The 12,507-nt window shown below is 47.2% G+C and overlaps 1 protein-coding gene across 1 annotated transcript in view; it reads right to left on the reverse strand.

Annotated features, from left to right (window-relative positions):
- HAP1 (huntingtin associated protein 1) overlaps window positions 1–12,507 on the reverse strand; it is a 36,449-nt gene that overhangs the window by 3,814 nt on the left and 20,128 nt on the right. Inside the window, exons 10-14 of the mRNA XM_030220872.1 lie at window positions 12,082–12,152; window positions 9,856–10,059; window positions 8,383–8,681; window positions 3,755–3,973; window positions 3,072–3,174 (exon numbers count right to left, since the gene is read on the reverse strand). Coding sequence (XP_030076732.1) covers window positions 3,072–3,174; window positions 3,755–3,973; window positions 8,383–8,681; window positions 9,856–10,059; window positions 12,082–12,152 — 896 coding nt within the window. The remainder of the gene's footprint in view (window positions 1–3,071; window positions 3,175–3,754; window positions 3,974–8,382; window positions 8,682–9,855; window positions 10,060–12,081; window positions 12,153–12,507) is intronic.

Raw genomic sequence — 12,507 nt, forward strand, 5'->3', positions numbered from 1 at the left:
ACTCCATGTTGCCATGCAATGCTGGGGGAGACACTTTCTTTTCTCTCTAACCCCTCTCAATGTAGCTAGTTTGGTCATTGCAGCACCTGTTCTGGACCATGCAGCATGCACTAGGGCTCCTTCCAAAACGTGTCATCATGGGTCCTGAATCCAGCCACCATTAAGCGATGACATGGAATTCCTCCTCCCAGAGGTTGTGCAGGGCCAGAGCAACAAGATAAGCCTGGTAAACCCAGAATGGGAACATCGACTATTGGGGGCACCAGAACCTATCATGACCACTGTTTGAGTCGGCCCTGTTTGCACACGTGGCTTGGCTCGTCAGCTTTTAGCCACACCGTGCAGGAAGCAGCTCTGGTGCAAGTCTCACAGCAGTGGGCATAGGATGATGCTGGTTGCTGCAGCAATGGCTCCAGGAGGTGAGGGCAGTGTCAGCTGGGGGGGGGGGGGGGGGGTTGGTTTCAGGTTGCAGGGAGGGTGCCAGAAACTCTGGCTCTGCCCCGGGGCTGTGAATGCTGCCTCTGTACAATGCAGAATATTCCCAGCAACACTAGTGTGGAGAATCAACTTGAGGAGTGAAACACTGATCTGGCTTGGAGCCAACTTTCCTAAAGCGTGTGTCAGGGTGATAAGAAAAAAACAGGCGTTCCTCTCCACCTCTTTCAGCTTGTGGGAGTGGTCAAGGGACCTTACAACATCTCACATTAAGCCTTTATCAGCCACTGCCCCCAACATGTCCTGTCCTTCACAGAATGAAAGCACAGAAAGGCCCTGAAAGACCAGGCCACCTCCTGTAACTCTCTCATGTCTAAGCACCATCCTCTCCACCCCACCTGCATTCAGTCCAGTTCCCCAGTCTCTTCCTTCCCATCTGCTTCCAACTGCTCAACTGCCAACCCAGGAAAGCAGCAGGGGAGAGAAGGGGGTGACATTTTCAAGGATAAAAGTGGTGGAAATGCCTCAGTGTCCCACATACAGTAGAAGTTAAGATGTTTGTGAGAGGCTTTTGTTATTTGTTCCAGTCTCTACCTATAAACAAGGATAGCTTTGCAGAACCCAGCTACAGACCTGTTAATTGAAGGCTGCAGAACATGCTAGAAAGCTCATTGTGAAAGGAGGGGGGGGGGGGGGCGCCTATCTGTTGCTAAGGAGCTCCTTACCTGCGCAGCTTATGGAAAAAGTTTTACGGGATTAAACTACTATGCCAACGAGAGTCTTAAAATATTCTCTGCTGTTGAAAATGGATAAAATGTCAGCAACCATGAGGGGGCCAGAAAGGCAAAAAAACAAACAAACAAACCCAATTTCTTAAAATATGGGATCGTTAACTGACCACTCTGACAATGAGGGTTCGATGAGCTTTACTGAACAATATGGAGATCTGACTTTGCTATTGGTATTAAGGGTTGAGACAGGGGATTGTAATTAATAATTGACACATCACCTCTTCAAAGGACTTCATGGAATTTTAGGGACTATGGCAGCCATTCCCAATCCAGGGCATACCTAGTCCCATCGGGTTTTCAGGATATCCACAATGAATATGCATGAGATAGATCTGCATGCAAATGAACTCATAAATATTCATTGTGAATATCCTGAAAACCCAATGGGACTAAGTGTGCCCCGAGGACTGGGTTGGAAATGGCTGGACTATGGGATGGATTTTTTGGGGAGGGGGAGATATAAAAATTGTTATCACCAGTTGCTTTGTTATGCTATTGGTCATATTTCTTTCCATCATTGTTTCTATTACCTGAGCTTCATTTCTTATACATGATGATGACTCAATAAAAACATTTCGTTATAAAATTCTCTGCTCGCTTCAGTATCAGCCCCAAAACTACAGGCAGTGACCAAACGGGAGTCAGTGTCATGCCAGAATGGTTAGACTTAGTGGTACGGGAGTGAGACATTATTTGCAGGCAAATGGAGCAGATTAGGATGATAAAGGAGGTGAAGTGACCAGGTTAGTAATTGGTAAATCTTCAGTCTCTCTATGCTACAATGCACAGCTGGTGGGGCAAGGCTGTGGGAGTATTGCTACAGAACAGCCTCGACTGTCCCCAGACCCTAACGGGAAGCCAAAGGCTTGTCCTTCCCTCTCCCCAACCCGGCCCATCACTGGTCCAACTGTTCCTAATCCAGGCCGCATGCTAGCCACAGGCACAGCCACGCCCCTCTGTATTAGACTGCTGCAGTAACCCCCTATACAGTTAACTAAGATGACAGACTGAGTCACAGAGGGGGGTGGTAAGGGGGCTAGGGCAATAGAGATTTAAAAATAAAAACTGCACAGTGCTGAGGAAAAGAGAAGAGAGCGAGGGGCAGGTGGCAAAAACATATATGGAAACCCCTTCACTCCACTCCAAAGCACCGGATACTTGAAAATTAAACAATCAGAGCAGGAAGAGGAAGAAGGAATGGGGGAGCACGGTATCTCTTCCTCAAACTCCCATTTTTACCAAAATTGATCCTCCGTAATTATCTGTCATTTGGGTTCAGAAAAATACATTATTTTCAGAATGTTGCAGTCATTTGCTTGTGATTCTAACCCTGGCTGTTTAAGCAGAACAAACTTATCGCTGTCATACTTGGAGAAAGGGGCTGCTCAGCTCCAGTCCAGCTTTTACCATGAGCCTACATGGCTCACAGGCATAGCTGGAGTGCAAAGTGAAACCTAGGCTCAGAGCACCAGGAGGAGAGGAATTCAGATAGAGCTGACTTTGGGTAACCAGGGGTTTGCTCTTTTAATCCCTGGATAAATCAGGACCTAGGATCCTTGGGAACTCAGCTGAGCAGCGCGGGCAGCGTATGTGAGGTTACTGCAGCCTGAACCAGCAGGAACAAACAGGGACTCTTACACTGGCACCAGACCCATTTCACAGTCTCACAGGCCGCAGCTGGCACCTCTTTCCGAGTGATTGCTGCCTACAGTCAAGAAGCAAGTGGAGGAGGTAAAAATACACCAAGAGACATAGTAAAAGCATTAAAAACAGGATTGGGTGAAAGGAAGGAGGCCAGGCTTCAGCGGCCCCTTGGGAGTTTGCATGGCTAGGGTTGGGTCTTACCTGGGTGTAACCTTGGTGATTTCATTGGCCGAGTGCAGGATGTGACAGGTAGTGATGGTGTACGTAGACGGAGTCTGGGGGAGATTGTTAATGGAGCAAGACACTGAAAGGGACAGGAAAGAGAAAGGTTAAACATACAAGGGGGGGTATGGGTTAGCTGCAGCAAAACACGGATAAGCCAGGTAGGGAAGGGGCAGATAGACAGTGAACATGGAGCAGCCTATATTAAAAAATTAAAATAACCGTCTTCAGTAAACAGCCCCCTCACCCAGCCTCCACTTAGAAAAAAACATTATTGCCACAGCATAGTCTGGAGGGAAGCTTCCAGAGCTTTCCACCCTGTGATTCTGCCCCACACATCTCCCTGGTGTGAGATTCAACTGTATGCTTGTGCCAAGGGGTCCTTTTGTGCTTATCAGAGCCCCTCTTGTGTTGGCACCCTAAGTGGTAAGGCAGGCACAGAAAGGCGTAACTCAGAGCAGAAAGAAGATTCAAGAAAAAAAACAAACCACCAGTCAGTGGAAGTCCTGTCAGTACGACTGACCCATATATTTCTGACCTAGATGAGCAACACCATCTTAGGAGATTGTCAGCAAAGGATAAAATGAAACTGGGAGGAGCCCATGTCTTGGACTGGATCTACCTTGGGTCGTCTTTCCTCCTACTCCCTCCTGCCAACTCACCATTGGTGTTCTCCATGGTTTTCCCAGCGATAGAGGTGGCCCCAGCCTGGAAGAAGCTTATGTCCACATCATCTTCCTCCAGATCGTTCAGGTTGTAGACCTTGCTGTTGTCCACATCCAGCTGCCGGAAGTCTTTGGTAAGGACGCCGGGCCGGAAATCCAGGATGCCACCCAGGTTGGGTTTGGCCAGCTGCTGCCAGTGATGGAGGGTCACTGAGCCTGCAAGGAATCCATGGCAAAGAATCTGCTTTAGAACACCACATATAGCTGGTATCATCCATTACAACCATAGTCTCAAGCTCACTAACTACTACCTCAATACATGCATGGATTTGAAACTAGGACTGAAAGAGCCAGAATGCACTGCAGGACAAGACCACAGCCTCAGCCTAAGCAAGGCATAGGATCAACAGGGTTCCTTACTGGTCAGAGAACAATTGTCTAAAGTTACCAAATTATTGCTATTTTTAAATAGCCCAGAACAAAATGAAATGAGCATTAAAATTATAAGAGTGAAAGATAATCTGAGTTCAATTCCCATTTCAGGCACAGGCAGCTCCTTGTGACTCTGGGCAAGTCACTTAACCCTCCATTGCCCCATGTAAGCCGCATTGAGCCTGCCATGAGTGGGAAAGCGCGGGGTACAAATGTAACAAAAAAAAAAAATTATGGGCAGTGTGTACTCTGGATGGCACAAAACAAATAAGGAAATCATGGCAAGGTCATCGCTGTGTGGCTGAATATCCACCAGGGGGCGCACTGAACAAAGTTAAAAACTACCCATAGCACTCAGGGTGGCTGCGGTGGACCCAAGATGCTCCCAGTTCAGCATCAGTTACCCAAAAGTCTTAACCTGATAGAAAAGCAGAACAAGAGGCCCTAGAAACAGGAAGGAGTGTGTGTGTGGTGTGTGAGTGTGTGTGTGTGTGTGTGGGGGGGGGGGGGGGGGGGGGGGGGACGACAGTTCCCTGGCAATCCTCATTGTTTCTGGACACCCATCACTTTCTTGCCCAAAAGGGGGCTGGAGTTCTGCTACTTTGAAATGTGCAGAATGTACTTTGCTCTTTGCATTGTGGACAAGTGTCAAACACAGACGCATTGTTTTGCATTCTCTAACCTTGAGTTTGTATTTTAAGATTAAGTGTTTTAAATTTATACTATATTTTAATTTACATACCATCGGGTCGATATTCAAAGCGATTTAACCGGCCAGAAACGTCTCCTGGCTGGTTAAATTGCTTGTTTAGGGATAACCACTAATTTTCAGTGGCACCTAATCAGTTGGTGCCGCTGGAAATAACCGGTTAGCACCAAACTCAAAACTGGCTATTTTGGGTGCGTTCTGGGGGAGGAGGCAGCACTTGGCTGGTTAAGTGCTGATATTCAGCACTTAACCGACCAAGGCAACCGCATAAATAGGACCTGAATATCGTACTTACGGGCCCTTTTCCTAAGTTGCGTAAAGGCCTACACACGCACGTCAAACCGGCACTACCGCCTGGCTAGTGTGTGAGCCGGGTGGCAATTCCGAATTTGGTGAGCGCTGAATCCCGCGGTAGAAAATAATTTTCTATTTTCTACCGCAGGCCGCTTACCTTACGTATTACTTTCACAATCTGAACCCTGGTTCCTAAAATCATCTTCGGCGAAGCCCCGGGATACATGACAGACCTCATAGACCTACCAACCAGAAACACATCCGGATCAACACGAACCTATCTAAATCTCCACTACCCAAGTTGCAAAGGACTTAAATATAAATCAACGAAGGCATCCAGTTTTTCCTACATAAGCACACAGATGTGGAACGCACTACCAAAAGCTGTGAAAACAACGTATGACTACTTAAACTTCTGGAAATTACTAAAAACCAAGCTGTTTAAAAAGGCATACCCTACTGATCCAACTTAAATGCCTGAACTTTGCAACACAACCAAACCAAAGTACGTAATGGACATAACACAACTCTTCCACTCTACGATTCCCTAATGTGTCCGTTCCACATGAACCTTATTCTACCACAACATCACTTTGCATTTGTTCATACCGGAGTCGGCGAACGCCTCTCGTGTACTATGTAAGCCACATTGAGCCACAAATAGGTGGGAAAATGTGGGATACAAATGTAACAAATAAATAAATTACCTGGTGGTAAACAGCAGTTGGTACGCGCTGCATGCTTACCACACGGGTAGTGCGTGAGACCTTACCGCTAGGTCAATGGGTGGCGGTAAGGTCTCAGGCCGATTTTTAGCGCATGTCCATTTTCCGGCCTCTTAAAAAAAAGGCCCTTTTTCCTAGACGTGGTAAAAGATGGCCCAGAGAACGCCCAAGATGTGCTCATACTACCGCAGGCCACTTTTTACCACGGCTTAGTAAAAGGGCCCCTTAATCAGCTATGCTTTAGTTGGCTCCACAAACCTGGATATTCAGTGCCGAGGCCTGGACGTGGCCTGGTACTAAACTTCCGAGCATAACACTGAGTGCCGCCGGCAGAATATCAACCTCTAGGAATGTTTTAATCTCCCCTTTTGTACTACTGTTTTTTAATGTTATATTTATTTAATGTTATATTATATTGTAAACTGTTCTGATTTACTTCTGTAACAAGTGACTGTCTAGTAAATGAATAAACGATAAACGATACTACTACTCTTAATCATTTCTATAGCGATACTAGATGTATGCAGTGCTGTACACTGAAAATGTAAGAGACAGTCCCTGCTCGACAGAGCTTACAATCTACTCAGGACAGACAAACAGGACAAATAAGGGATAAGAGAATTACTTAAGGTGGGAATGATAAAACAGATATGGGTACGGAACAAGTGAATAGGAGTTAAAAGCAGCCTCAAAAAGGTGGGCTTTTAGCCTAGATTTGAAAATGGCCAGAGATGGAGCTTGATGTACTGGCTCAGGAAGTCTATACCAGGCATATGGTGCAGCAAGATAAAAGGAATGGAGTCTGTAGTTGGCAGTGGAGGAGAAAGGTACAGATAAGAGAGATTTACCTAATCAATGCAGTTCCTGGAATAAAGGGAGAGATAAGAGTGGAGAAGTACTGAGAAGCTGCAGAGTGAATGCACTTGTAAGTCAATAAGGGTAGTTTGAACTGTATGCGGAAATGGATAGTGAGAAAATGAAGTGACTTGAGGAGAGGGTTAATATGAGCATAGCAACACTGGCGGAATGTAAGTCGTGCAGCAACATTTTGAAAAGAATGAAGGGGTTTGTGCCTGTTGAGTGTTCTGTACTGTTTTATTTTTCTCCTTATATTTTAATCACCCATTTTTTGTAAACTGCTTAGGTTTCTTTTAGATTTTGTGGTACATCAAATAAACCTGAAACTTTCTAAAACACAAAGGGGTCCTTTTATAAAGGCGCACTGAAAATGGCTTACGGTAGTGTAGGCATGGGTTTTGGGTGCACGCCGATCCATTTTATCCACTTCCAATCCTACATGGTATACCTATGCACCTTTATTTGTAATAATTCTGAAATTATTATTCCGTTAAAATGATTGCTATGATATTCTTATGCACCTTATCTGCATCTACATTCTGAAATTCCTATTCTATTAATGTGAATGTCGTTGTAACATTTTGTAAGCCACATTGAGCCTGCAAATGGGTGGGAAAATGTGGGATACAAGTGCAGCAAATAAATAAATAAATAAAAAATTTTAGCGCACCTGTAAAAAAAGGCCTTTTTATACATTTTTGCCGAAAATGGACATGCGGCAAAATGAAAATTGCCGCACGTCCATTTTGGGTCTGAGACCTTACTACCAGCCATTGACCTAGTGGTAAAGACTCACACGGTAACCGGGCAGTAATAACCTATGCGCGCCAAATGCCACGCGTCGGTTACGCACTCCTGAAAATAAAAAAATATTTTTCAGACGCGCGTATCGGACATGTGCCAAAAATGAAATTACCCCAAGAGCCACGCGGTAGTCGAGTGGTAACTCCATTTTGGTGTGTGCGTAGACGCTTACGTGGCTTAGTTAAAAGGGCCCCAAAGTTAGCCAGAGCACAACTGTAAAGTTACCAAAATTATCGTTATTTTTAAACTGCTCAGAACAAAATGAAGTGAGAATTAAAATTATAAGAGTGAAAGATAATTTCGGGCAGTGCATACTCTTCAGAGAGTTAGGCCTTTATACTAGTCACACCCCCACTGGCGTTAGGGATCACAAATTTCAAAGCCACTTGTACAGGTAAATGGCACCGAGCTGGAGTAAATCAGTCTGCCGAAGGTACTCTGAGCTGCATTTCCAGTCATTCACAGCTGTGTTAAAAAGGGACATCCTTTGGGGCAAGAAAGGAGCACACTTGCATAACTCCCTCCCCCAGATACCCACACTAAAAGACAGGTACAAGTATGTGGATGGCTTTAATGCACTCTTTCAAAGGGAATGAATGTATTTGATTTGCCTTGGCAAGGTTAATTAATGTACACGTTAAAACGGACTGCATGGCTTACAACTTTGAAAATGCCAACTTTCCAGGTCTTCACAGGAAATGGAATCCAGTCCTGTTTTTCCAGTACTCCACCAAAGCAGAAACAAGGAGCTGGAAACCCAGGCCTGGATCTGACATCTGCTGGAGACGGACAAAGCCACTCACCCTCCAGCGGTTTGATGATCTGCAGTTTATCCGGTAGGTAGGAGCGTGAGCTGCAGGAGAAGCCGGAGCCACCAGTAAGGCCTGAGCTCCCTGAGTAGTTTGTGCCCGTGGACAGGATACTCTCGTTGGGCGTCAGGAAACCACTGGAGCTGTCCACATCCTTCCTCAGCTTCAGATCCTGCTCTGCTGCCTCCAAAGAGCCAGCAACTTGCTGGGCAGAGAGTTGTTGGAGGGCAGCCACCAGGTCCTGACTGCCGGGGGTACCAGGCATTCCTAGTTTCTGCTCCTGACTGTAGGGTCTGCAAAGAAAGAAGGAAAGGCCACAGAACTCTGTCTTAGGTGCCTTAATGTCAGAACAGAGGCGGCCGATGTGAAAGGGCCAGAAGAAATCTCTCCCAGATCTACATTTTCCCTCTTAACTGGAGCAGTTAAATCTGAACCCTGTCTCTATATCATATTATCTGTATCTTCTGCAACATCTACCCCAGCACACACAAACAACACACACACACATGCCCCTACAACACCCACCTAAACACATGCAAACACACACAAATGCACACACACGCCCCTGCAACACACAGCCCCAACACATGCAAACACACACAAAAACACACACATGCCCCAACACATGCAAGCACACACAAATGCACACACACACCCCTGCGACACACAGCCTCAACACATGCACACACAAATGTACACACAGCCCCAACACATGCAAACACACACTGGATGTGCTCAAGAATTCAGAACTGCAAGACACATTTACAGTGCCATAGCGAGGGTGCCTGACACCCGGGGCGCGTCGCCGCTGCACCCCCCCCCCCCCCCGGGTGCAGGGCACGGCGCGCCCCCCCCCTCCGGAGCAACCCCCCCCCCCCCGAAACGCACCCTACCTTTCAGCGGAGGGCAGGCGGGAGGGCCGATCCGCCCCCCATGCACATCACTGGGAGCTGCGTCGGCTCTGCTGCTTCCCTGCTTTCTCTGCCCCGGAACAGGAAGTAACCTGTTCCGGGGCAGAAAGAGCAGGGAACCAGCGAGCCGACACCCCCCCAGCGCGTGCACCCGGGGTGGACCGCCCCACCGCCCCCCCCCCCCCCCTCCTACCCCACTGCACATTTAACACTGTAAGACTAGATGTGTTTTGCCATTTTTGGACTTTCTTAATGAGCCACAGATGTGATAACTGATCCACAGAGGACTAGAAAATTCTTAAAGGCAAGCAATTGGAGGCCGAGAGAGGGACTGCATGGGTCAGAAATTTGTTTCTCTCTTCGTGCCCATTCAGATTTAAATGCATTAAGAATTTCAAGAAATGCTAACATTTGGGGGCTATAAAAAAAGCCACTTGTAGCTCCCTTTACCTCCTGATCTCATATTATATTTTTAGGTCATTCTCCCCTTTTGCTCCCTGATCTGACAATGATAACAGCCATCTGCACTAATCACAGCACTTCTCCCCTCACTCACTGTGCACTGTCTGGCCTGGGTTCGCCGCCAGCACTCTCCGATTCAGGGCAGCCGGTATGAGGGGAGCTGGGACGGCTGGACACGGCTGAGGGCACCTCCGATGAAGGTCTGGAATTGGGCAGAGTGTGCGGTGACGGGCAGCAGGATCTCCCCTTTGATACCTGGTTTATGGTCTTCACCGTCTCAAACACCCTCCTGTAGCTCCTGGAAAAGGAAGGGAATGTTCCTTAGAGGGCTTAGATGAAGGAAACGTAAAAGGTTAATGAGGGAAAGATGAGGACAAGTAAAGCAGCTAAGTCCTGTGCACAGGTTCTCTCTGCTTTCAGAGGCAGTGGCGTAGCAAGGAGGGCTGCCACCCGGGGCGGTTCGCCGTTGCACCCCCCCCCCCCGACCCAGTGCCTACCCTCCTCAGCTCCCTCACCCTACCTTTAAAGAAATTTCGGAAGCCATGGAGAGGCGAGGCGCAGCGCCTCGCGCCTGCATGTAAAAGAAGCGTGGATCCTCATCGGGCCTTCCCTCACGCTGTCTGTCCCGCCCTTGTGGAAATAGGAAGTTGCGTCAGCAGAGGGCGGGACAGACAGCGTGAGGGAAGGCCCGATGAGGATCCACGCTTCTTTTACATGCAGGCACGAGGCGCTGCACCTCGCCTCTCCACGGCTTCCGAAATTTCTTTAAAGGTAGGGTGCAGGAGCTGGTTGGAGCCGGAGGGAGCTGAGGAGGGTAGGCACTGGTCGGGGGGGGGGGGGGGTGTTGATGCGCCGAGGGGGGGGGTGTCATCGTGCTGCACCCGGGGGGGGGGAGCTGGCAGGGAGCACACTCCCCCCCCCCCCCCCCCGAGCTGACACCCGGGACGGACCACCCCTCCCTTGCTACGCCACTGTTCAGAGGTCACAGAAGTCATTGATTTGATATAAAGTCTTTTTGCAGTATGTCATTCACCGCCCTCTCTGAACGGGCAGGTCAGGTCGGTTCACAGTACAATAAAATAAAAAGAAACATAAAACATAGCAGGGAAAAGAAGTCCAGAGTACGATAGGAAATCAACAACCGTGACAACAACAAATACACACAATAAAAACCACAGATAAATCAGCCTCGATGACCTTCTCTAATGCTGGAGTCCGAACGCTCGATTAAAATAAAAGGTTTTAAGTAATGACTTAAATGTTCTAAATGAGGATTCTGTCCTGATAGGCGGGGGAAGATCACTGCACAGTTTTGGGCAGAGAAAATAAAACACAGAATGTCTAGTGGATTCTAGATAAGCCATTTTGGGGGCAGTAAAAAAAACAGACCATGGGAGTCAAAAGACCTGAGTAATCTGGATTGTGTATATGGGATAGTGAGGGAAGAAAGAGGGAAAAGGCTCTGTGGACCAAACAAAGGATTTTAAAATAGGGGAAGGGCAACCAATGAATCTGCATGAATAATGGAGTAACATGATCAAAACATTTAGCAGAACAAAGGAATCAGACTGCAGAGTTTTGTAATGTCTGTAGTCCTTTAATCTGAACACTTGAGATACCTACTACCAAAGCAGTTCATAGATAGATAGATAGATAGATAGATAGATAGATAGATAGATAGATAGATAGATATATGGAGAGAGAGAGAGAAATATAGAAAATGACAACAGATAAAGGCCATATTGCCCATCCAATCTGTCCATCTCTATCATCCACTATCTCTTCCTTCGCCTAAAAGATCCCATGTCTGTCTCATGCTTTTTCAATTCAGACACAGTCCTCATCTCCAAGACCAACATTATCTCCAGTATGAAACAAATAATTGCAGCACATAAAGACTTCCCAGACTGTCCAGCCCACCCATTTCCCCTTCCAACAATACCCACAAAACAGGCCTCTACTACTACTACTACTTAGCATCTTGTCATTTCTACAGCACTACTAGATGTATACAACGCTGTACACTAGACAAGTATGAGGCCGTCCCTGCTTCACAGAGCTTGCAATCTAATCAAGACAGCCAAACAGGACAAATAAGTGATTAGAGAATTATCTATGATGGTAATGATTAATAGAAAGATGGGAACTGAACAAGCGAATAGGACTTAGGAGTTAAAAGCAGCCTCAAAAGATGGTCTTTTAGCCTGGATTTGAATACAGCCAGACACTGAGTTTGATCTACTGACTCAAGAAATCTATTTCAGGCATATGGTGCAGCAAGAAGAAAAAGGAACAAAGACAGACAGACAGAGCAATTCACCTGTGTTCCGAGGGGGCTGAGCTGTCGAGGCCTTTCCTCATGGTTCCCTCGATCTCAGCAGCCAGCGAGTCCTACATGACATGGAGCACACACACAGGTAAACGTGGAGTCACAAAACCACCAGCTCCCCAAGCATTTGCCTCAAGGACAAGCTAGGACAAACTGCGTCAGAACACAGGGCAGGTATAACCGCAAACCCAGGGTTTACGACAGCACTTGGGGGCCTGTCAACCCAATTAGGGCTGCGGAGACGTTACAACACCATACCCAAGGCTTACGGACACTTTGAGATCCCCAGTTGGGGTTTACAGACACTTTACAACAGCTCACCCGGGGAGGGGGGGGCTGTGATCCTCAATCGGGGTTTATGGATTCTTTACGACAGCTCACCCGGGGTCCAAGGGTGGTATGCAACAGCCCAATGGG

The sequence above is a fragment of the Microcaecilia unicolor genome, chromosome 12, assembly GCF_901765095.1.
Source record: "Microcaecilia unicolor chromosome 12, aMicUni1.1, whole genome shotgun sequence".
Taxonomy (NCBI): Eukaryota; Metazoa; Chordata; class Amphibia; order Gymnophiona; family Siphonopidae; genus Microcaecilia; species Microcaecilia unicolor.